The 20,971-nt window shown below is 40.0% G+C and overlaps 1 protein-coding gene across 1 annotated transcript; it reads left to right on the forward strand.

Moving 5' to 3' along the window:
• The first annotated feature begins 1,665 nt into the window (after positions 1-1,665).
• On the forward strand, positions 1,666-19,654 carry wdr26b (WD repeat domain 26b). Its single transcript, XM_044170151.1, has 14 exons — positions 1,666-2,421; positions 4,489-4,588; positions 5,975-6,031; positions 7,925-8,061; positions 9,104-9,201; positions 9,321-9,477; positions 9,909-10,047; positions 12,781-12,921; positions 13,322-13,441; positions 14,272-14,417; positions 15,070-15,148; positions 15,281-15,410; positions 15,909-16,103; positions 16,363-19,654. The coding sequence occupies exons 1-14, from the start codon at positions 2,117-2,119 to the stop codon at positions 16,386-16,388; spliced, it is 1,830 nt and encodes a 609-aa protein (XP_044026086.1). The 5' UTR covers positions 1,666-2,116; the 3' UTR covers positions 16,389-19,654.
• Positions 19,655-20,971: the final 1,317 nt, after the last annotated feature.

Below are 20,971 nucleotides of genomic sequence, written 5' to 3' on the forward strand. Positions count from 1 at the left end.
GGTCCAACACATTGTTGAGAGCAGCACTTGAACTGAATTCTACACAAGTCATCTGCACAACACACACATGAAGTGTTTATGGGGAGGAGTCTGGTTTGATTAGATAAATGATGATAGTGGGTTTAAAGGCCCTGCACATCCACACGGGTGTTATAGTATATTATTCTGACTGATTAGACTTATGCTCAGGGTGAAAGTGAGCAGAGCTTTATGATCACAGAATTCATTGAACCAATAGGAATGGTAAGTTGTCCCATCTTAGTTATAACAACAGCATACTCTGTCCACGCCCTCACAGAATTATGCAAATCAGGCAAAATGAGTAAAGATAGCTGTAGGGGTTAAATTTTATAGTTGCAAATAATTTCCAGACACAAAAAAATCAAAAAAGAGACATTTCCAATTTATGTTTTACATGATGATGTTAGCCTCACTGTTTTGTAGTAAAAATGAGAATTCACTATCTATGCCAAATGTTACATGCTAAATGTTAGCATGTTACAATGCAAATGTTGCTATGTTACCATGCTAAAGGTATGAACTGTTACAAGACAAAGGCAGGTCAACAGTGCTGAATTCATGTTTCATTCATTCATTTAGTCTGATTGGTAATTAGAACTGATCAGTGATCTAATTAGAAATACAAGTGATTTTTTCTCTGGCAACTTGTTGTTTATTCAGACATTCACTGGTTAATTCAGTTGCACATATGGTAGCAGAAAGACCTTGATCAGCCTTCATCAGCTTGTTTTCCTGTAAATTTTTGTTGTAAAATGGCTTAGATTGATAAGTTACATCATAGTCTGTGATTTAACTGTATACAAGAGCATAGCCCCACTACAAAAAATCTAAACAGTTGAATCCTAACTCTTATTGTGCAGGCTGACTCACTAGAATGGCTTACTAGGACACTTAATGGCACTGAGCCATCAATAATATTATTTGTTACACCTCTGCTTTTCCTGTTAAGTCAATTAAAAATGTCTGCTGTAAAAGATGTGTATTTTTGTTAGTGTTTCTTTCTATATTAGTAATTAGCAGAAGTAAAATTATCATATATTAACTGAATAATAATTAATAATAATGATGATGATAACAGTGATGATGCTTAGTTTTAAGGTTTTTAAAAGTCACTGGAATCAAGAGATTAAAGTGGTACATACCAATGTGGATATATGTGACAAGTTTTTTAGGAGTTTTAAGGTTATCACAACTTTGCAGTCAACGTTGAAGGAGGCGTTCAAAGTAGCATTTTTTTTACAGAATATAATAACCACATTTACTCTCTATGATATATTTAAATATGGACTGGTAACGACTAGCTATTGCTAATTTAATCTTTTTTTGTTTACATATTCATGTATCTAATATTTTCCATGTATTGGTCAAGTCACCTTTTAGCCAAAATCAAAACCCTTCTACTTAGGCCTATTCTCGGACATAATTAATTTGGGGCTACATGATTTATTGAGATGTGAGTGGTTTAGTTAGACATTTAAAAGACGGACACCTGTGGGAAGCATGGTGGAAATTCCGGATATATTAAAGTCAAGTCTCTGGAGACATTCAAATGAATTTAAATGTGTTGTGTTGTTGTTGTCAGTTAATTATTATGCTAACTAGGTTCTTATGCGCCACCCATGGATTATAATTCTACCCGGAAGCCTGGTAGTGTAGGAATTTCCGGTTACGTCAGGGCGTCAGGACTCCATTAGAGCTGCAGCTGTTTTGAGAGAAACAACAACAAAAACGGGCTAACTGACAGCGCTTCCACAGTGACAGTCCGCTCTGAGCCCGACAACGAGGCCTCAAATCTGGAAGCTTAACCTTCATTTCCCACCCGGAGCTTCGCCGGCTTCTAACCACGGCCGCTCTCGGTGAGGAAACTCTGGCCTCCGCTTCCTCCTCCTCCGACTCGGACACCGGCGGAGCGTCGCCGCCCCCGCGGAAGAAGCACCGAGCCTCGGCGGCGGAGGGAGCAGGAGAGCCCGGGGCTTCAGCAGTTGTAACAGGCCTGTCCGGAGTTGTCCTAGGACTTGCTACACACTCTCCACACTCTCAAGCCACCTCTGCCATCCACTTTAACCGAAGTGTAGTCAACAACCTTAGCAGCAGCATGCAGGCAAACGGGGCAGGACAGGGACAAGAATCCTCAGAGCTCTCCTGCCTTAACAGCTCACAAAACGGGGAGTCATCCTCGGCCGGCGGAACCCACTCCAATGGGCTTCTCTCCAGCACAGACAACGGGAATAATGTCGGTACCAGTAATGGGTCTTCAACCGGGCCCGGTTCGGGGACTTCGGCTACCCCTACGGCTTCGAGCTCGGAGGTTGGCTCGTTGAAAAAGAAAAAGCGACTATCGCAGGCGGAGGAAGATGTCATACGATTAATAGGGCAACATCTCCACGGACTAGGGCTGAAGTAAGTTATTCAAAGTCGAGGGAAAAACCTACAAATGCATCTACTGTAGCGTTGAACATATGAAGTTTAATCTATATTACTGGTGTTTCGCGTGAAACTGCCAAATAGCAGCTGGTAAAAGCGCTATTAGTGCGCTTGACAGACACAAACATGGGGGGATGGGGTAGTTAGCCTGTGAGCTCGGCAGTTGGTAGAAAGAAGGGGTCCATCTTGCACAATAACAGTTAGCTTGATAGCTAACAGCACTAGCCTGCGCTGAGGTGGTGTGTCCTGACATTAAACCTTCGTACAAACATAAAACAGTCTAACATTTGGCAGCTTTACAAGTCTATCGTGAGCAGAAGTATGTTTTACATGCCAGTAGAGCCATGATGCGTTAGTTAACGTTATAGATTTCGCACTGAATAAAAGGCATTACATCATCTAACGTTAGTAACGTTTATTCAGAGATCCGCTGACTTGTGGTTTGCAAAGCATAAAATCAATGTCATGAGAATGGAGAAACTTGATTTAGCTTCTTAATTAAGTACATAAGCAGGATAATCGAGTTTCCAGTGTACATGTTTGCGTTTCAATGCTATTGACGAAAAAAATGCGGAGGAAATGTTAATGTGCGGGTTGTCAACGTCGGTTTTCGCCAGGATGGTTCGTGGTTTTCTTCATTTTCCAGCTTGGCTGCCTCGGGAAAAATAGCATGGTTTTTGCAAGACCGTGTGGGAGGAACATTAATAGGTCGGCCACACTGTAATAACTACCATGGCTATGAAAAATACCCTGGTTATTTTAGTATTCCGAGTGCACCCTTTGCTCCTCTTGAGCTGTCATTTCGACCAAGTGTTTTATTTATCAAATTAATCACAGTTTTAAACAGCTACCTCATGAACATGGTAACTTTGTTCGTAGATTAATGTCATTTTTGTCAGAGCAATGTGTCAACAGTCGGTCGCAAACAGTGACGTGCTTGTATTAGGGCATGTATTTATTTAAAGACAGCAGTCAATAATACCGTGGGCGACAGTTGGTCCTGAACTCAACAGAATCGGTTGGTTTCATGGCGGCTGGAGAATGCGCTTTCTACCAGCTGTGTTAGATGGAAGCGCTGTGTTTGAATCTAATTATAGAATAGTGGGGTTTTCAAGAAATGTATGTCTAGCTCTCTTTTTCAAGGTAGCTACTGATAGCTAGACATCGCAGCTCTGTGGTATCCAGCTGAGAAAGTGTAGCTGCCATTACAAGGCGTTATAAAGACAGCCTAACATCGCTATGTTTACAAAGAGGGTGGGTCAGGGGGGATACATGGCATTGCCTGGTATGAAACAGAGCCCCTACGTTTCAGCTGGGGAAATGCAAGAGAAATCAGTGTAGCAGCCAGCTGTATGAGAGGCTCAACACAGAGCTGCTGCGCCACTCCATTGATACCTGAGAATGATGTCATCATGCTGAAGGTGTCAGCCACCCCCAGCCCACTTTCATTATCACACACACATCTCAGCAGACCTGTTTGTGGAGGAGTGTGTTTAACAGAGAGATGGTGTTTGGACAGATGGTTATGGTTGACAGGCTGAGAAGATGATGTCAACTGCAGAGGAAGCTCGGTTCATGTTAGTGAACCTCCTACTGTCCACAAATAATGCTCTGGTGACACAACTGCTCTGGGATGGCCTCCTCCAGACATTGTTCACCATGAAATTTCATTCATCCTATTATCAGCCAATGACGTTAATATTGTCCCTGTGCCAATATTATTGTTGCAGATCTCCCACTCACCTATTTGCTCACCATTTCACAGTGGTGAGATGACATAGCTGATTAGATAATCAAGGAAAGTGAATAATGTGCCTAGAAATGCCACTTCATATAATCATGTGTTCATTTTTCAACATCATACTGATGAGCTCACATTTTCTTAGTCCTGACTGGGCTCTAAAATATTATCTATACTTGATTCTTAGGTTTAATTTGTCATTATTAATACATTTTAAAGCTAGCCTCTCCTTTCTTTTGTTCCATCTGTTTTGTGTCTATATTTCAGACTAACTTTGTCTCTCACTCTCTGTGTCTCTGTAGTCAGACAGTGGACCTACTGATGCAGGAATCAGGCTGCAGACTGGAACACCCCTCAGCTACCAAGTTCCGCAACCATGTTATGGAGGGGGAGTGGGACAAGGTTGGTCTTGGGTTACCATGGTTACATAATAGCAAGCACTTTGATAGAAAGGGAGTTTGTGATCTTCCTAGTGATCTGTTGTCCATATTGTACTGTAAGATGAAGAGCTCGTGTGGTCAAGACACCAGCAGACATATATCTTTGCAGATCATCTCATGTGACTTACCGAGAAATGCAAATATGATTCCTGTTAGAAATTGTCGAAGAAAGCATAAGCAAAGTACTTAAAGTAGTGCCACAGTTGCACAAGCTCATACTATTATTTGTTACATGTTGTACAAGCCTTCTACACATTCCTGACAAGTACCAATTAAACTCTTTTCTTGACCAACTGAGCTTGCTATTAAAGTGCTATTTGACTTCAGAACTGGCATTTCTAGGGCACATAACTTTTATTGAAACTATCTTAACCATCAAGCACAGAATTCATGTATTTCATGTCTTGGATTGTATTTGTCAGAACAATATTTCATCTGCTTATAATTAATGTTGAGAGTTCAGGGAAAAATTTGACTTCTGGTAGTTGAATGGCTGAATGTTTGGTTGGTCAGCTGGTCTTGAATTTTTAAGGAAGCGTATTTGGTAAAATAAAACTGCTCATTATTGTTATGCCTATTGACAAGTCTAGCAAACCATTTTCTGTCATTTTTATAGCAAGGCACATGCCCCCCTATGTGCCCATTATTATATTAACATATCAAAATTAAGGTTTATCAAAACACCCAAAGCATAGCAGAGCATTTACTGCAGGATATTTAGGGCTCCATTAGACCCGGTAATGTGGGTAAACATTAGGTTTATATTAGCACATTTTAAGGAGTTTTTATATAATTGGCTTTTAAATCAAAACTGTCTGTTGTGTTACCGTGTTCTCACTGCAGAATAACTCAAGTTACAACTTTTTAGAGCTGAGGCTTATAAAAGCACGCATCTTATTAAAAATGGCCTTGTGAATCTTCTGACATAATGGCCCACTGTCAGAACTGCAGGATAATACCAGCCTTGAGCCAAATGGTGGTAAATTTTTGGATGCGGCAGGTAGGTTTGTACTCTCTACAAACTGATCGTAAACCTGCCTTATTTGACATTTGTTTTGATTCCAGAAATCTTTTTTTTTTTTCCTACTGGCAAAATGGTAAGAGGCCAGTATTTTTTTGAGAAACATAAAGGTGTTATTTTGTCTTTTATAATTGTGATCACAGCACATTGACATCAGCTCCATTGTTAAAACCTCAATTTACTCATCTTAAACGAAGAAAGTGACCATAAGATCTATATTACTGCTCATGTGATTAGTTTTTTTCCTGTGCATGCATGGAAACTGCTGAGCTAACCATTTCTCTCTCTGTCTCTCCCCTCCATCACCCTCCTTTTGTTTTGGTCCAGGCTGAGAATGATCTCAATGAGCTGAGAGCACTGATGCATTCTCCCAATGCTATTGTGGTAAGCTCCCCTTTCCCAAACCTGAACTGGGGTGAATGGCAGCCAGTCAGTTAGGAGGCACAACTGGAGGTTCTAGAATGGCACCAGTAAAATGCAGGTTTGCAGGTTCTTGTTGTGGAACACTGAACGCTAAAATGTTCTGGTTGATGCCCCGGAAAGTGTAGCGGCAGAATGGACATCAGATTAGATTTAGGGTATGAGTGCATGATTGCAAGATTCTTTTTTCTTGTTCTGTTCTTTTAGCTTGTCCATAGATTGATTAAAACTAATACTAACTCAATATAGGCCCATTTTTTGATTTATTGATTTGATTTATATATTTCATGCAACTAGAGCTCTACTGATTGGCTACACTGGCTGATAGTAGATGACATTAGCTGATATTAGCCTGTTGCAGATACATCGTATTGGTGTGTATGGCAGCAGATACATAACAAGAAATTACAGTCCAGAAATGCCAAATATATGTTTGAAGTAGTTTAGAAACAGTTCTCCATTATTAACACTGAATAGTTTATTTTTTAAATTTAAAATATCTCGTTTAATACATATCATTGTCACAATTAATTTAATAAAACAAATTAGGGGATATATATTGAAAATGTTCATTTATGGTATTTCATTTATCGGCTCATTTATCATTTATTGGCTCTGTTACTGATGCTGACATTATTTTTCCTATAGCTGTCATTCCTATTATTACTAATTTATTAATATTAACACTACAATTACTATTCTACAAAAATAATAATCTACGTGGTCTTTGCATTGTGCAAAGACCACGTAGATTATTATTTTTGAGTGTGACGTTGATCTACACTATTGTCCCACGATGCATTGCACATGGGAAATAAAGGAGCTACTCACAGCTGGAAAAAGTAAAAACTAATAGTGGATAGTGGAAAGATGGCTGCAGGGACATTCTTGGAAAAAAGTAAAAAAAAAAACTTAAAAAAAAACTGTTTGCTTTCTCAAAGTTTGAAAATTTGCGATTAGCAGTTTGATGTCTGTAAGTCTTCTTGTATTATTTCTTGTTAATACAAAATGTTGAAAGTACATGTATTGTATACTAACTGCCCAAATTGTAAACTTTGAAAATTTGTATGATAGTGCATACTTTACAGCATGGAATTGGGAAATGGGACTTAGCTCTGGCTAATTATCCCCAGCTAGCATGCAAATTAGCAGACAAGATGAGCTTCAAAAATGGTCCCGTGTGTCCCAGTCAAGTGCCTGCTGCTCTGTGTCAGAGGTCTGTCTGACTGCCGTTACCAGTTGGGTTATTGAGATAATGGCTGTAGTTGTTGATTTTCAGCTGTATGTACAATGTGGGTAGCCATTTTAGGTCTTGAGTTGTAGCAGGTTAGTGTTGACTTTGTCAACATGACTTTCACTGCAGTAGGCAGTTTACTTATATCACAGGCCTAGTTGGGGAGTTAGGAGATGTCTGTGTGTTTTTGCACTCTTTTATTTGTAGATATTTGTGGGTGGATGCTTTCTTGAATTTAGTTGGTTTAACTGTTCTTGCACCAGTTGTCAGGGCTGCGGCTCCTACTGCATACCTCTGATAAGACAGAGACTCTTAGCTGCGACTTCAGTATGAAGTATGCTATTGATGTTGATTACCATATGTCTTGGGCGCATCTATTAATATGTTCTGATAATGTCAACATGCTGCCTTGCAATATGCTACCACCATTTTGAGTTTTGATGGCATACATTTCATATGGGGGTGTTTTTTTAGTGTTTTTTTTTGTGCTGTGGTTAAAATCACTTTTCAATGTCAAAGGGAAACCTGACACAGTAGTTTAAGCTTATTTGTCATTATTTTCTTCCATCTCTGCTCTTCAGTTTTTAAAAAAATCTCTTCTCTGTCTCTCTTCTTCTACTCAGCGTATGAAGTTCCTGCTGCTGCAGCAGAAGTACCTAGAGTATTTGGAGGATGGCAAAGTCCTGGAGGCTCTGCAGGTGCTCCGGGGAGAGCTGACGCCACTCAAGTACAACACAGATCGCATCCACGTACTTAGCGGGTACTGTTTCCAGTTTAATATTGCATCCGTCTCATAGCAGCCATCACCCTGTCTACACAAATACACACCTGCAAACAGCTATATACCCATGTAGCTCTTAGATACCTCTGTAATCACTAATGATACAGCTCCCACTGCTGGTGGTGAGCCAATGATAGAGCCAGACTTTTTAATGGAGGCTGGTTAGTCATTCTCTCAAATAACAGTTTTTAACCAGTGATATCCACTATGAAAATTATATTAAATGATTAAAGTATTTTTAATGTTCAGTGTTATCACACAGCTACTGTTTATCAAGTTACACAATATATAGGTTAGGATGATTGGTAGAGATGTGTATTTATCTTGAATAGTAAGGGAAAGTGTGACTATTGACAGTAATCCTGAAGCCTTTAAAAACTTTCAGTATTTACCCCTGATTTTGTTTTTAGTCCTAAACTGCGCATATGTAGATTGCTTTCAACGCATGTTAAAATCAATATTCCACAGTGATCTCTAGTTATTAATTTGGTTCTCCAATATACATGTTATACTGTATGTCAGAAGAACAAATTTATAGTATGAGGGTGTCAGTAGCTATAGGATCATCTAATCCATGGTCTGATCAATGCACAGTGCCCATGCTCTTAGCAAACACACTCTGACCCATTACCTAATCAATTAGTGTGCATTGATCACTCAACACTGCAGACAAGCCTGTTTGTCTTAACAGTCTGTCACTCAGTTGACAGAATAATTTATTGATCTGTCACTTGTCTTAGCTCAATCAGTCGGCTCTATCCAAATGTGTCCTTAGCTCTGTCATTGTATTTCTGTCAGCTCATTCCTCAAACAACACCTGCATTGAATACACTGTGTTTAATCATTTTACATTCTACAGCATACTAATCATTATTTTGTGACTTTTTTGTGCTCTTGCTAGCAACTTGTCACATGTATAAGTTTTTGTTTTTGTTTTTTGGTTTTGATATCTTACACAGGAAATGATAACATACACAGTATGTTGTTTTTTTTTGAGCTGTGTGCTTCTGTCTTCCTGCAGGTACCTAATGTGTAGCCATGCTGAGGATCTGAGGGCAAAGGCAGAGTGGGAGGGCAAGGGCACCGCCTCACGCTGCCGACTGCTGGACAAATTACAGAGTGCGGAAACGTGTCTATATACTAACCATGCAGAACTTACGCATATATTGCATGACTACAACGTTACTACACACATAACCCATATGCGTCAATTTGTCTGCTTTTATCTCTCCTTGTAGCATACCTGCCACCTTCTGTGATGTTGCCCCCTCGGCGGCTGCAGACCCTGCTGCGGCAAGCAGTGGAACTGCAGAGAGACCGCTGCCTCTATCACAACACCAAGCTGGACAGTAGTCTGGACTCAGTCTCTCTCCTCCTCGATCATGTCTGCAGCAGGTTGGTACTGCACAGCTAGCATGCTGCTCAGGCCCCTCGAGACCTCAGTGTTAAATTATCATACTGCAGCATCTGATATTTACTGTATGTACCAGTTGACCACCTGTTAAAATATAATGTTGAAGCACATTCACTGAAAGCCTTGCTTTGTGTTTCCAAATGTTGTCTTCTGCATCAGAAATCTCAACTCATTTACCCACTCTTTTATGTCTTGCCCCTAGCATCTTACTATCCTATTATGGCTGCACTACTCTTGTTGTTTCATACATTTTAACCTTTGTAATTTTCTTCATCCTATCGTTGCCCTATATTGTATATTTGATTTTTACTGTGATTGCAACATGTTGATATGTACATAATATAAGGTAAGAAGACCTACTATTGCTGACTTGCACAATGAAGATAACCTTTGGTCTTTCTTCGTTTCACAGGAAGCAGTTCCCCTGTTATACCCAACAGATCCTGACAGAGCACTGTAATGAAGTGTGGTTCTGCAAATTCTCAAATGATGGCACCAAACTAGCTACTGGCTCCAAAGACACTACTGTCATAATTTGGCAAGTGGACCCGGTGAGTGTGAAAAATGCCTAAATAAACACACTCTACCTCCTTTTTTTATGATTTAGTCCACAGCTAAAATTACCCTGCAGGAATGTAGTGGTTGGAGCTTTATATGTTTGCAGGCAGGTTTGTCTTGGCAGTTTTTAACATGTATCTTACAGTGATATACTTTCTTAGCCTTAACCCTTGTGTGCATATTTTACGCATATAAACACATGTATTTTCTTAGATTATGAGACATTATAATATCTAGAAATGCATAAATTACCACTCTTGAAGTCTGTCAATGTCTCAGATTTATTACTGAGAATAAACATGGTACTCTTGATTGCATCCATAACATTTAAATTTGGTTGGTCCTCTCTTTCTGTGAGGGGAACCAGCGTTGGTGTCTGTTTTTATATAAACTGGAAAGTCTGTTCACCTGATTGTCTGCTAAATAAGACTCCTGGGACAAACGGCATCCTTTCACAGAAGTGGCTTGTCCTCCACGTTCTTTTATGTTGGCTCAGACTTAGGAAAGACTTTTTTTTAAAGATTTGTTTGAATTTAGAGCCTCTTTGACATGGAATGAGGAAAATTCATTTCTCACACAGACTGGACTTTGGAGCAGTCTGGATGTTTTTGAATTTTTCCCTTAATGTCATGTAACTTCTTGCCAACCAATGTGCACTTGAAATGGCCAGAAAACACAGGATAATGTGGAATCTTTTTTGTGACCTTTTGTATAAGTAAATATTGCGCTCTAAAAAAGGATGGTGTGAAGAAGTATTACAGAATAAAACAACCATATTGGAAGAAGGAATTAAATTATGGGTTAACCTGCGCTCAGCAGAGAAAATGTTTCTTAAGTGTAAGGAGCAGAGCAAGAGAAGGAACAAATTTATTTAAACATCAATTTCATTTTGATAGAAGGCTAAGATTTTTCGAGACGTTTCAAGAGAGGACAAATGCTCCAATTAGAGCAATTACAACTCAGCAATACAAAGCAATTTTGGAGGGAAATACATTAACTGGGTCCAAAAAAGAGCAAGCTGATCCCATTGGAGATTCTAATGGAAAATGGTGAATCTTCATTTGAGACTGACCAGATATTAAAAAAATGGGAAACAGTATAGTAATTTGTATGCATGCAATAGCCCTCCTCTATTTAATGATCCATTTTTAAATGAAACCTGTACATTAAAATGTGATCATGAAAATAGGATGAGTAATACAGCATATTGCTCAAACCATATGCTGTGAGATTACACTGGAGGAGGTGCAGAGGGTAATAGATAAAGCAAAATTAAATAAAGCTGTGGGTGTGGAGAACGTCCCTAATGAGGTCCTTAAAGGCCCTAATATGTTGAATATTTTAAATTGTCTATGTCAAACATGCTTTCAGAATGGCATTATTCCATAAGTGTGGAACAAATCCATCCAGTAAAAACCCATCCCTAAATCTGCAAAAGCTGACCCTAGAGTTCCATTAAATTACAGAGGTATCAGCCTGATCCGTACAGTTTATATATTGTATTCAGGTGTCCTCAGTAATAGACTTAATAATTACCTAGCGTCTCATGTGGTGTTGGTAGATGAGCAGAATGGTTTCAGGAATAAACTGGGCATGTATTGATCAGATTTACGCCATATCCTCTGTGGTGAAAGCTAGACTACAAGAGTGGAAAGTGTTTTGTGGTTTTCAAGAAAGCTTTGATTGGATCAATAGCGATCTTTTGGAGTATAAGTTAATTTGCTCTGGTATTGATGGTAAATTTTACAATGCTATCAAAACCTTGTACAAAGCCCCGGTTGCATGTTACAGTTAAATAATTTCAGGACTGGTTGGTTTCCTACTCCATTTGGGGTGAAGCAGGGAGATGTGCTCTCCCCCACTTTATTTGCCCTTTATGTAAATGATTTAGCTCAAGAAATCAAAGAAAGAGAATCATTTACAAAAAATGTTGGATATTATGAGTTTATGGTGTAGTAAATGGAGACTTGCTATTAACAGTGAAAAAACACAGATACATGTTAGAAAGCAATGTGAGCAGCAAAGCAACCAAACATTTCAGATTGGATCAATGCCTTTTAAGTACACTAGTTTTTATAAACATCTCGGTTTTGTCTTTAATGAAAATATGTGTTTTTCAGAGGGAAGTAAAGCATTGTCAGTCAGCAGGAAGAGCGTTAGGGTTTTTGATGAATAAAATTAAAATGTGTCCTGACCTTGGTTTTTCAACATTTTCAAAATTTATGATTTAATGGTTGGCTCATTATTATTTTATGCTGCGGGAGTGTGGAGTTTTAAGGATACCCCTGACAGTAATGCTATCCAGAGTCGAACCATGAGCTGTTTTCTTGGGGTGCATAAATATACGACTAAGCAGGCTATTGAAGGGGACATGGGATGGGTCTCGTGTCTTGTAAAGCAGAGATGTGGAACTGCCTGGTCCAGTTGCCAGAGGAAAGGCTAACCAAAAAGATTTTTAACTGGGCCAGAGCGCAAGCAATATTTTCTCTCTCTGATTTACATTTTATTTTCTGCAATAATTTGCATTGTAACATCAACTTAGTCTACAAAAACTACAAAAGATCCATAAGAAACAATGGAAGGTCGAGATTTACGGGCTGGGCACCATAAGGACACTCAAATACACAAATCAGTCAATGTTCAACTTTGCAGTGGTACAAGGATTTCAAACCAACCCTCCGTGAAATTAATTTGATCATAATCCTCTTCATCCTCTCTTCGTGTAGGAGAGCCACCAGCTGAAGCTGCTGCGAACCCTGGAGGGTCATGCATACGGTGTCTCCTACTTAGCCTGGAGTCCCGATGACACCTACCTGATCGCCTGTGGACCTGATGACTGCTCTGAGCTTTGGCTGTGGAATGTTCAGGTGACATTTATACTTGCAAGTTTCAGACCCCACTGTTTTTAGTTTTACATAATCCTATACTTGTGAGACCTCTTAACCAACTGTTTCCATATGCCAGCCCCATTTTTACATGTGAACATGATAGTGGAAGTTTGTACATAAGCATTGATCAGTGATGTCAAAGACTTGAGATGTCTCATTTAAATTTAGTGAACAAGTGGAAAAGAAAAACATGCATTAAGCCTTGCATAGATACTGTGTAGGCTGTGTGTACTCCTCATCTCCCCATCCCTTCCCCATTCTTTTCTTTTTACTTCTCCCCCACTCTTACTTAATGTTTCTTCTTGCTGCTTCCCTTCCCCCCTATTATTCTCTCCTCCTCTGTTTTTCCACTGTCTTTGCCAATCCCCTTGATGACCAGACGGGGGAGCTGCGGACCAAAATGTCCCAGTCCCATGAAGACAGTTTGACTAGTGTGGCCTGGAACCCCGATGGCAAACGCTTTGTCACTGGAGGACAGAGGGGACAGTTTTATCAATGTGTAAGTGGATGGATAATTATATGCTATATTTACTGTTCATTTTCCAGTAAATAAACAGTATTGGAGTATTGTTTTTAATGTGTTTGCACAAGTAAATGCCTGCATTTGTCCATTTTCCTCTGCAGAATTATGCATCATCTCTTTATTCATTATCTATATTCAATCAATGCTGAATGCCTGGTGTGTTTTGAAGGTGCAGGAGGCTTGCAGGGGAGGGGGGTTAAAAAAGAGAAGGCTGTATGTGAATCATGTTATATAGCTGTTATGTGTTGTGCTGACCTTAAACAGGCAGCTTAAAGATAATAGGATCTTTACTCAAATTGATTTTCCAGCCATGAACCCAGTAAACCCATAAGGATGTGTCTTTTATCGCATTTTGTTGGGAAGATGGTTTATGTGTGTTGAGTAGGTCTCTGTGTAGTTGATAAAGTATGTAAATGTTAGTATGCTAGAAATAAATAATGTAACTTATTTTCCATTTATTTTATTTTAAAAAGCTGTCAATCTGCAGAAATGGCTCAGAAATAAGTATAGTAGAAATGCCAAAATGTACAGCTATTTCATTGGTGTTGTGTGTCACAAACCATATTTTTCTAAAATAGATGAGCCTATATTTGCCACTTAGCCACAATCATATCACATGTTGTTAAGAGAGTAGAATCTGTAACATCAAACTGCTTTCCTTCCTGTTTTTAAATTTGTCTGACTGGTGTCTGAGCAGAAAGAAAGAGCATCCTCTTGTTAAATAAGGTTGCTATACTATGCTTTGTCCATGTTTTCATTCCCCTGTCAAGAATGAGAGATGAGGGGTCTGCTGTCTGTGTTGTCAGGACCTGGATGGTAACTTGTTGGATTCCTGGGAGGGCGTGAGAGTGCAGTGCCTGTGGTGCCTGAGTGATGGCAGAGCAGTGCTGGCCTCGGACACCCACCAGCGTATCCGGGGGTACAACTTTGAGGACCTTACGGACAGAAACATGTATGTGTCAGCCCTAATAGTCCCTGTACTGTTGTATATCCAGACATTTTGCTCATGAATGCCAGCCAAATGAGCTTGATATTTAAAGCTCCTAACCAGTCATTGTCCACCCACAGAGGTGTTTCCACTTAATCTACCTGATTAGAGCTTATTTCAGGACCGATTGGGTGTGTACAGACAGTTACCCTGTTTACACTTGGTTTTAAAATGTGTTTCGGTGATCCTAACACAAGTGGACAGCCGAGACACATCGTCGATCACACCTATGTCTATCATGCGTCTCCAAGGTGTCCAGCTGACCACTTGTGTTCAGATTTCATTACTGCCTACGTCACTTCTGCTAGAAGGTCAAAGGGCCCCACGCACAGTTATTATGTCAGTCTGTCGCCAGACAAGCGCCAGATTTGTTTCATAAACGGCCGGGTAACTATAGGAGTTGTTTCCTCTTCCGTTTTCTTTGGACTGAATCTTCTGCCCAAATGGAGATTAGGCATCTGGTTTCTCCTGCTCTCCAGCCACGTACATCAGTGCTCCTCTCCATTTTTTCCAGCGTTGGCGCACTGTCACCAAAACAACCACCACATCTGGCATTGATGACGTATTTTCAATACGATGCCTGACTGCCTGTTTCTTGTTTACATGTCCTTTACAGAGTTCAGGAGGACCACCCTATCATGTCTTTTACTGTTTCAAAGAACGGAAGATTAGCTTTGTTAAATGTAGCAACTCAGGTAAGCTTTTTTACCAACTCAGTGTCAATATCAGTTTATTTGCTTCTAAAGCATATTGCCACTTTGTGTTGAGGAACATTATGCAGGACATTTTCAGTAGTTATAGGCTATTCTTCTACAACCTTTTTGTAGGGAGTACACCTGTGGGACCTTCAGGACCGGGTGCTGGTAAGGAAATACCAAGGTGTGACCCAGGGCTTCTACACCATCCACTCCTGCTTTGGAGGACACAACGAAGACTTCATTGCCAGTGGCAGCGAAGGTACAGTCAGAGAGCACTGCAGAACAAAATATTAACAGGAATAATACCTTGGCTGTTGTTCTTTGTGATAAAGTGTAGTTCTTCGACTGCCCCTGCTAACATAACATCACATTTTCATCTCATTCTGTGGACTTTGTGGGAGTCAGGAATCTTGCTGTGCATGCTGTGTTTGGTTTGTGTTAAGTGAAAAACATAAAGTCTTCTCTCAGTCTGGTGTGATATGGTGCAGTTTTATGGTGATCAGAGTAATTTCTGTCTTACTGCCTGTTGCACAGGATCACTGTTGATCAATGCAGTAGAATTGACTCATATGAACAGATGTGACAGAAATCTTGCTTTGGCAGTGACTGATTGGCTGGGTTAAAAAAAAAACATTTTTCTCTGTCTTTCATATTTTTGCTCTGTAACAATTATCTATGTGTTCACATATTTCCTCCTGTGTACTGAATAATCTTTACTTCCACCTGTTTTGTTGCCTTCGTCATCCCTTCTCCACAGACCACAAAGTGTACATCTGGCACCGGCGCGGTGAACTTCCTATTGCTGAGCTAACAGGCCACACACGCACCGTTAACTGTGTGAGCTGGAACCCGGCCATCCCAGGACTCATGGCTTCTGCCTCAGATGACGGCACAGTGCGTGTCTGGGGTCCTGCACCGTTCCTCGACACACAAGAGGTGGATGGGCTCAACGGTAATTGCCAAATCTGTTTTTATCAGTGCAAGTCAGCTTTGTTGGCTCAAAAATGGTCATGGATTGCATCTACTTGCTGATGTTCACCATACTTAGTTTTTAACCACATTACCATTGCAGCTTTATGTCGACTATTTAAAACTTGTTCTGTAGAGAGTTAGGGGAGATATTTTTGGTGAAACGTCACTGTTGTGTTGAATGATCTTGAATTACATGGTGTTACTTGTATATATTTACCTGATCTCTTTTTTCTCCTCAGAGAACTGCAGTAACATGGACAGTTGATGGTCACTTTATGGACCAGATGACATCTCTTTAACAACAATCCAAGAATCCCACAATAAAACAAAATCTTAACGGGCGAATAAAATCTAACACCGGCCCTAAAGCAAATGAAGAATAACAAACAAAAAAAACACCAAGACAAAAGAGAAAACAAGTGAGAAAAATTTGTCTCCTGACTGGCCTAGACAAAACGGTGGAGTTGATGACGGACACTCTGAAAATTCAGGTCCTCATCCAAAACCTGATCCTGACCCAGAGGAAAACCAGTCAACACCCAGTGGGATACGACCGCCATCCACCGGTGAGCTGTAACAGCTGTTCTCCTCCTCCAACGGACCCTTCTTCCCCCATCTCGCTGCATGGTCACCAGCCATGCCAGGTCCTCACATAGTTTCCCAGGAAACCCACTTCCACCTTGAGCTTGGAGCACATCGTCCCCCGTGATGCCTCCAGACAGACACCGCAGACCAGCTGTCTACTTAATGGACTACATCTGTCTGCCTGTTTGTCTCTCACATTACCTGTATAATGTCTCCATGGACATGGGTGGGGTGTTGTTGGGGGAGGATGGTGCATAGGGGGATCTAGCAACTCTTCTGTATGTATGTTTTCCTCTTCCCCACTCTCTTGCTATATTCTTCGCATTCGATCTGTTGGACAAAGGCTGAAAATCCACCATAAAAACACTGACCGACCAGCTGACAAAGAACACAAAAAAAAGGCTATGCTAAATGTCGGAATTTTTTTATGATAGTCATAGCGTAATTCTCATTTAAGAGGTGAATCTTAGCTCGAGTAGTTCCCGTGGAAAGCTTTAGCGTGAAGATTCCACTTTCTGTTTCTTGATTTGATATTAGGAAAACAAACTTTTTATTCCTTAATTTAACTTCTAACAAGGACAGTCGCTGTAATGTTTCCAACTGACCAACCCCCTCTGTCGAGCTAGCTACCGCACAACTCCATTACATTTGCCTAAGAGGGGAAGGACAGAGGGATTCACAGGTCACACATCAACGGTGAGGGGGGTCAGGCGTTGTTGGTGAGGTGGGGTTTCCTCTGGCAGGACACGTATTATGACCTTTCTCAAAAGAACTCTTTCAAATGTGAAAGAGTTCAAGTGCAACTTAAATTGCACACCGGTGACTGCTGCCCCTCTGTGTGTGTGTGTGTGTGTGTGTGTGTGTGTGTGTGTGTGTGTGTGTGTGTGTGTGTGTGTGTGTGTGTGTGTGTGTGTGTGTGTGTGTGTGTGTGTGTGTGTGTGTGTGTGTGTGTGTGTGTGTGTGTGTGTGTGAGTGAGAGCGGTTATGCATGCGCACATTAGTGTGAGAGTTGACATTTGTGGGTGCAGGTTTAATGGGCGCATGTTTTTGTATGTGTGCTCAATTCACACCAGCAGAAGACCCCCCCAATGCTCCTAATGCCATAGTAAAATTGTAAAGGGGATTTTAAACCAATTCTAAGTTATCCAAAGCCCCATAGGGACCTCTATCTGTGGAACAAATAATAATTGAGAGCCATTTTGTAAAAGAAAAACTTTTCTTTAATCTGGGGTTTTAATTTTTACATTAGAATTTTTTTCTCCTTACCACGCGGCATTCAAATGGCACTGAGTTATCAGAAATTTAAAAATAGCAATTTGAATGAGGCATGTTTCAAAAAGCTGTAAAGTGTTGTTATTAGCAAAGGGTCATTTCATACGAGAGGTTAGTGATTGTAATTATTGGACGAGTAGTTAGAGAGAAGAGGCACCAATACCCAGAACCACTCGCTGAGCCAACAGTGTTAGGGAGTGTTGTTGCAATCCTAAAACACACACACACACATTCTGCCTTCCTGTTCATACAGTTGCACACAAACCCTTCAGTATGTATGACCCCCCACTGCACTTTGAGTGCTCTCTTGCACCTACTGCAACGGCATAAATCCATAAGTTTCTCGTAGGCTTATGGTCGCCACACTTGCAGTTCTGATGGCTTAAAAGGTTGCATTGGCAAACACTCAAAACCCAACAGGAGATTGCTAAAGGATGTGAGCCCTCACCATGCCTCTATGCACCCAAAAGCAGTGACTGATTATCGTGTAGACATTATAAAACTGAAGCTGGCACATATAAGGCATAGCAGCCTCATCTCGAGGGTACCGCTCTTGGAGCTTAGAGAGAATTCAGCATTAACACCCCCTTTGCTCTCCAGCCAAGTTCATCAGTGGTCAGTGCACCATTCAAAGCTTTCTTCCTCCCTTTTTCAGGGTATGTAATGACTATTTGCTACAGACTGATATACAGTAAAACATGTTTAAAATCAGTGCTTTTCTGTCTGTTTTTATTGAACTTTTTTGTTACTTAAATTTTTTGTTCACATTATATCATTTTTGGTTGACCTCTATCCCTGTATGATCATATTAAAATATAACCAGACATTTGGAGTCCTCTTTTTTGTAATCTTTATAACCCCTGTTATCTTTCTTTTATATCTTTGTTTTTTTTTCTCTTTGTATTCAGTTGCATTTTATCTACCACTACTATTACAAATGAATATGCACAGTAACACCCATGCCAATTGGAGTGGGAAGAGTTTTTAGGAAATGTGTTACCTACAATCAAATCAGGTTTGAACTATCCACCCCTCGCCTTTAAAGAGTTTCCTTCATGTGAAAATCTACTTTATCGCATGTCTGTGTAATTGACCGAAATCTCTCTCTCGGTGTGCCATTGTTGATTGGCGGTTGCCACTTCTCTGACCCTTATCAAAGCCAAATCACTTGAGGCACACTGGTGTTTTCTGTAGGTTACTGTGTCATGGTCTGATATTCACACTCTGGAAACCTCTTTCTCAACTCCTGGACTGCAGAATGGACTCCTCTTCCACACCCGACATTGTTTCAGAAGACTTGAGGCAAATCATACACACTGAGAACCCAAACAAGAGTTTCAGTAAAGCCCATCATTCACCTGCTGGTGGCAAATGCTATGTCTGTATGAAACCTGGTGTCTACTCTTCTTTTGTCTGAGTTTACCAAGGGAGTTGTTTCTGATTTAAATATGTCTTCTTTCTCTCAGAGGTGATGGTGGTGGGGCTGGGTGAGGAATACTAAGGGCTTACTGTAGCATCTCTAAGCTCCTTGGGTTAGGGCGGGAAGGGGTGATGTGTGGCTTTGCGTTAAATGTGTTATTTACAAAAGTGATTGTACTGTTTTGTATTGTTGTGTAGGAAAAGTGTTATGTATGCATATTTTCAATAAAGCATTCAGGGTTTTGGAAAAAAAAAGGCCTATGAAAGTTTGATGGGGCAAGAGATTGTGAAGGCCCCTAGAACAAAGTTTCATATACCTAGAAAACTCATCTCCGCCACCCTTAAACACAGAAAAGGGATCCAGGTTGGCCCTGAATCACTGCTTTTGGCAAAGCATGTGTCACAAGGTCTGTAGTGGGAAACACTGGGTACTTTGTATTCAGTTATTTATTTCTTGAAAGCAGTGTCTGGAGCCAGACCATCTGATAAGAGGCAATCTTCAATGCCATTAGGAATAATAAGAACAATTGCCAATAAAGTGACATTATTTTGAGTAAGCATTGTTGTTGGCCCTACATTTATATACAAAACTTACTTTAGGAAGTAGGTGTGCAAGGCATGGGTGCTGGTAAAATGTGAGAATATCTTCTTTGGAGTTCCAACGTGTTCAATATTAAAAATATAAATAAGAAATGATGAAGTAAATAATTGTGTGAATTGATATAGACAAAATATATAATAAAACCATAGAATTGTGAAATAATCCAACACATTTTTTAACATGGTTGTTGCTTTGCAGACAGCATAACTGGCTCTGCCCTGTTTGTCTTGATTGACAGATAACGGCTTTGTGATGAAAAGTGGTATTATGAAATAAAAGGCCCATTGGGGAAAATGTTATGAAATCAAAAGAACTTGGAAAAAGGACATTTTGAAATAAAAACTGCTGGACTGAAATAAAAATGATCTGCAATAAACTGTTATTGTGAAAAAAAAGACAATGGAATAACATTTCATAATAATGAGTTTTAAAATGTACTGGATTATTTCACTATTTCGTGATTATATTAAATATTTTGTGTCTATTAATTCATATGATTTTTTTATTTCATAATGTGTTTATTTAATATAGACCACTGTGGGTCTCCATTAATATGCAACATCAGACTCATTGTGCAACCTGGTCTAAGTAAAAACAAAAAACAAACATTTAGTGAACTCAGTGCAAATAGAAGATAAAAATAAAATAGTGAAAGGATACTTCCCTCAGATCTAACCATTGCAGGTGCGAGTATAGTCAATGGTGAACTTGACAAAAAATCAGCCACAAAAATCTGATGATCCAACTTAAAATCCTGCTGCAGTGGAGCAAAACATTTAAAGGCCTTTTTATGGTGCTCTAGGCTATTTTGGATTTAGGAACCTCCAGAATGAGACACTCCTGAGATATAGGAAAGCAGCGAGTTTGCCTTTACTGCAGAAGAGACGCAAGATGTATGGGCTGTTTTCCTATACTGGCTTTATGAATATATAGTCAGAGTGCAGGCCTCTTCTGACTGACGGTGATAAGGC

Source organism: Siniperca chuatsi, linkage group LG16 (assembly GCF_020085105.1).
Source record: "Siniperca chuatsi isolate FFG_IHB_CAS linkage group LG16, ASM2008510v1, whole genome shotgun sequence".
In the NCBI taxonomy this organism is placed as follows: Eukaryota; Metazoa; Chordata; class Actinopteri; order Centrarchiformes; family Sinipercidae; genus Siniperca; species Siniperca chuatsi.

Bases quoted from the DNA above. Each gene is read 5' to 3' on its own strand.
- wdr26b (XM_044170151.1), top strand. From the start codon at position 2,117: ATGCAGGCAAACGGGGCAGGACAGGGACAAGAATCCTCAGAGCTCTCC. The intron at 4,589-5,974 runs GTTGGTCTTGGG...GTTTTGGTCCAG, and splicing joins TGGAGGGGGAGTGGGACAAG to GCTGAGAATGATCTCAATGA. The intron at 10,048-12,780 runs GTGAGTGTGAAA...CTCTTCGTGTAG, and splicing joins TAATTTGGCAAGTGGACCCG to GAGAGCCACCAGCTGAAGCT.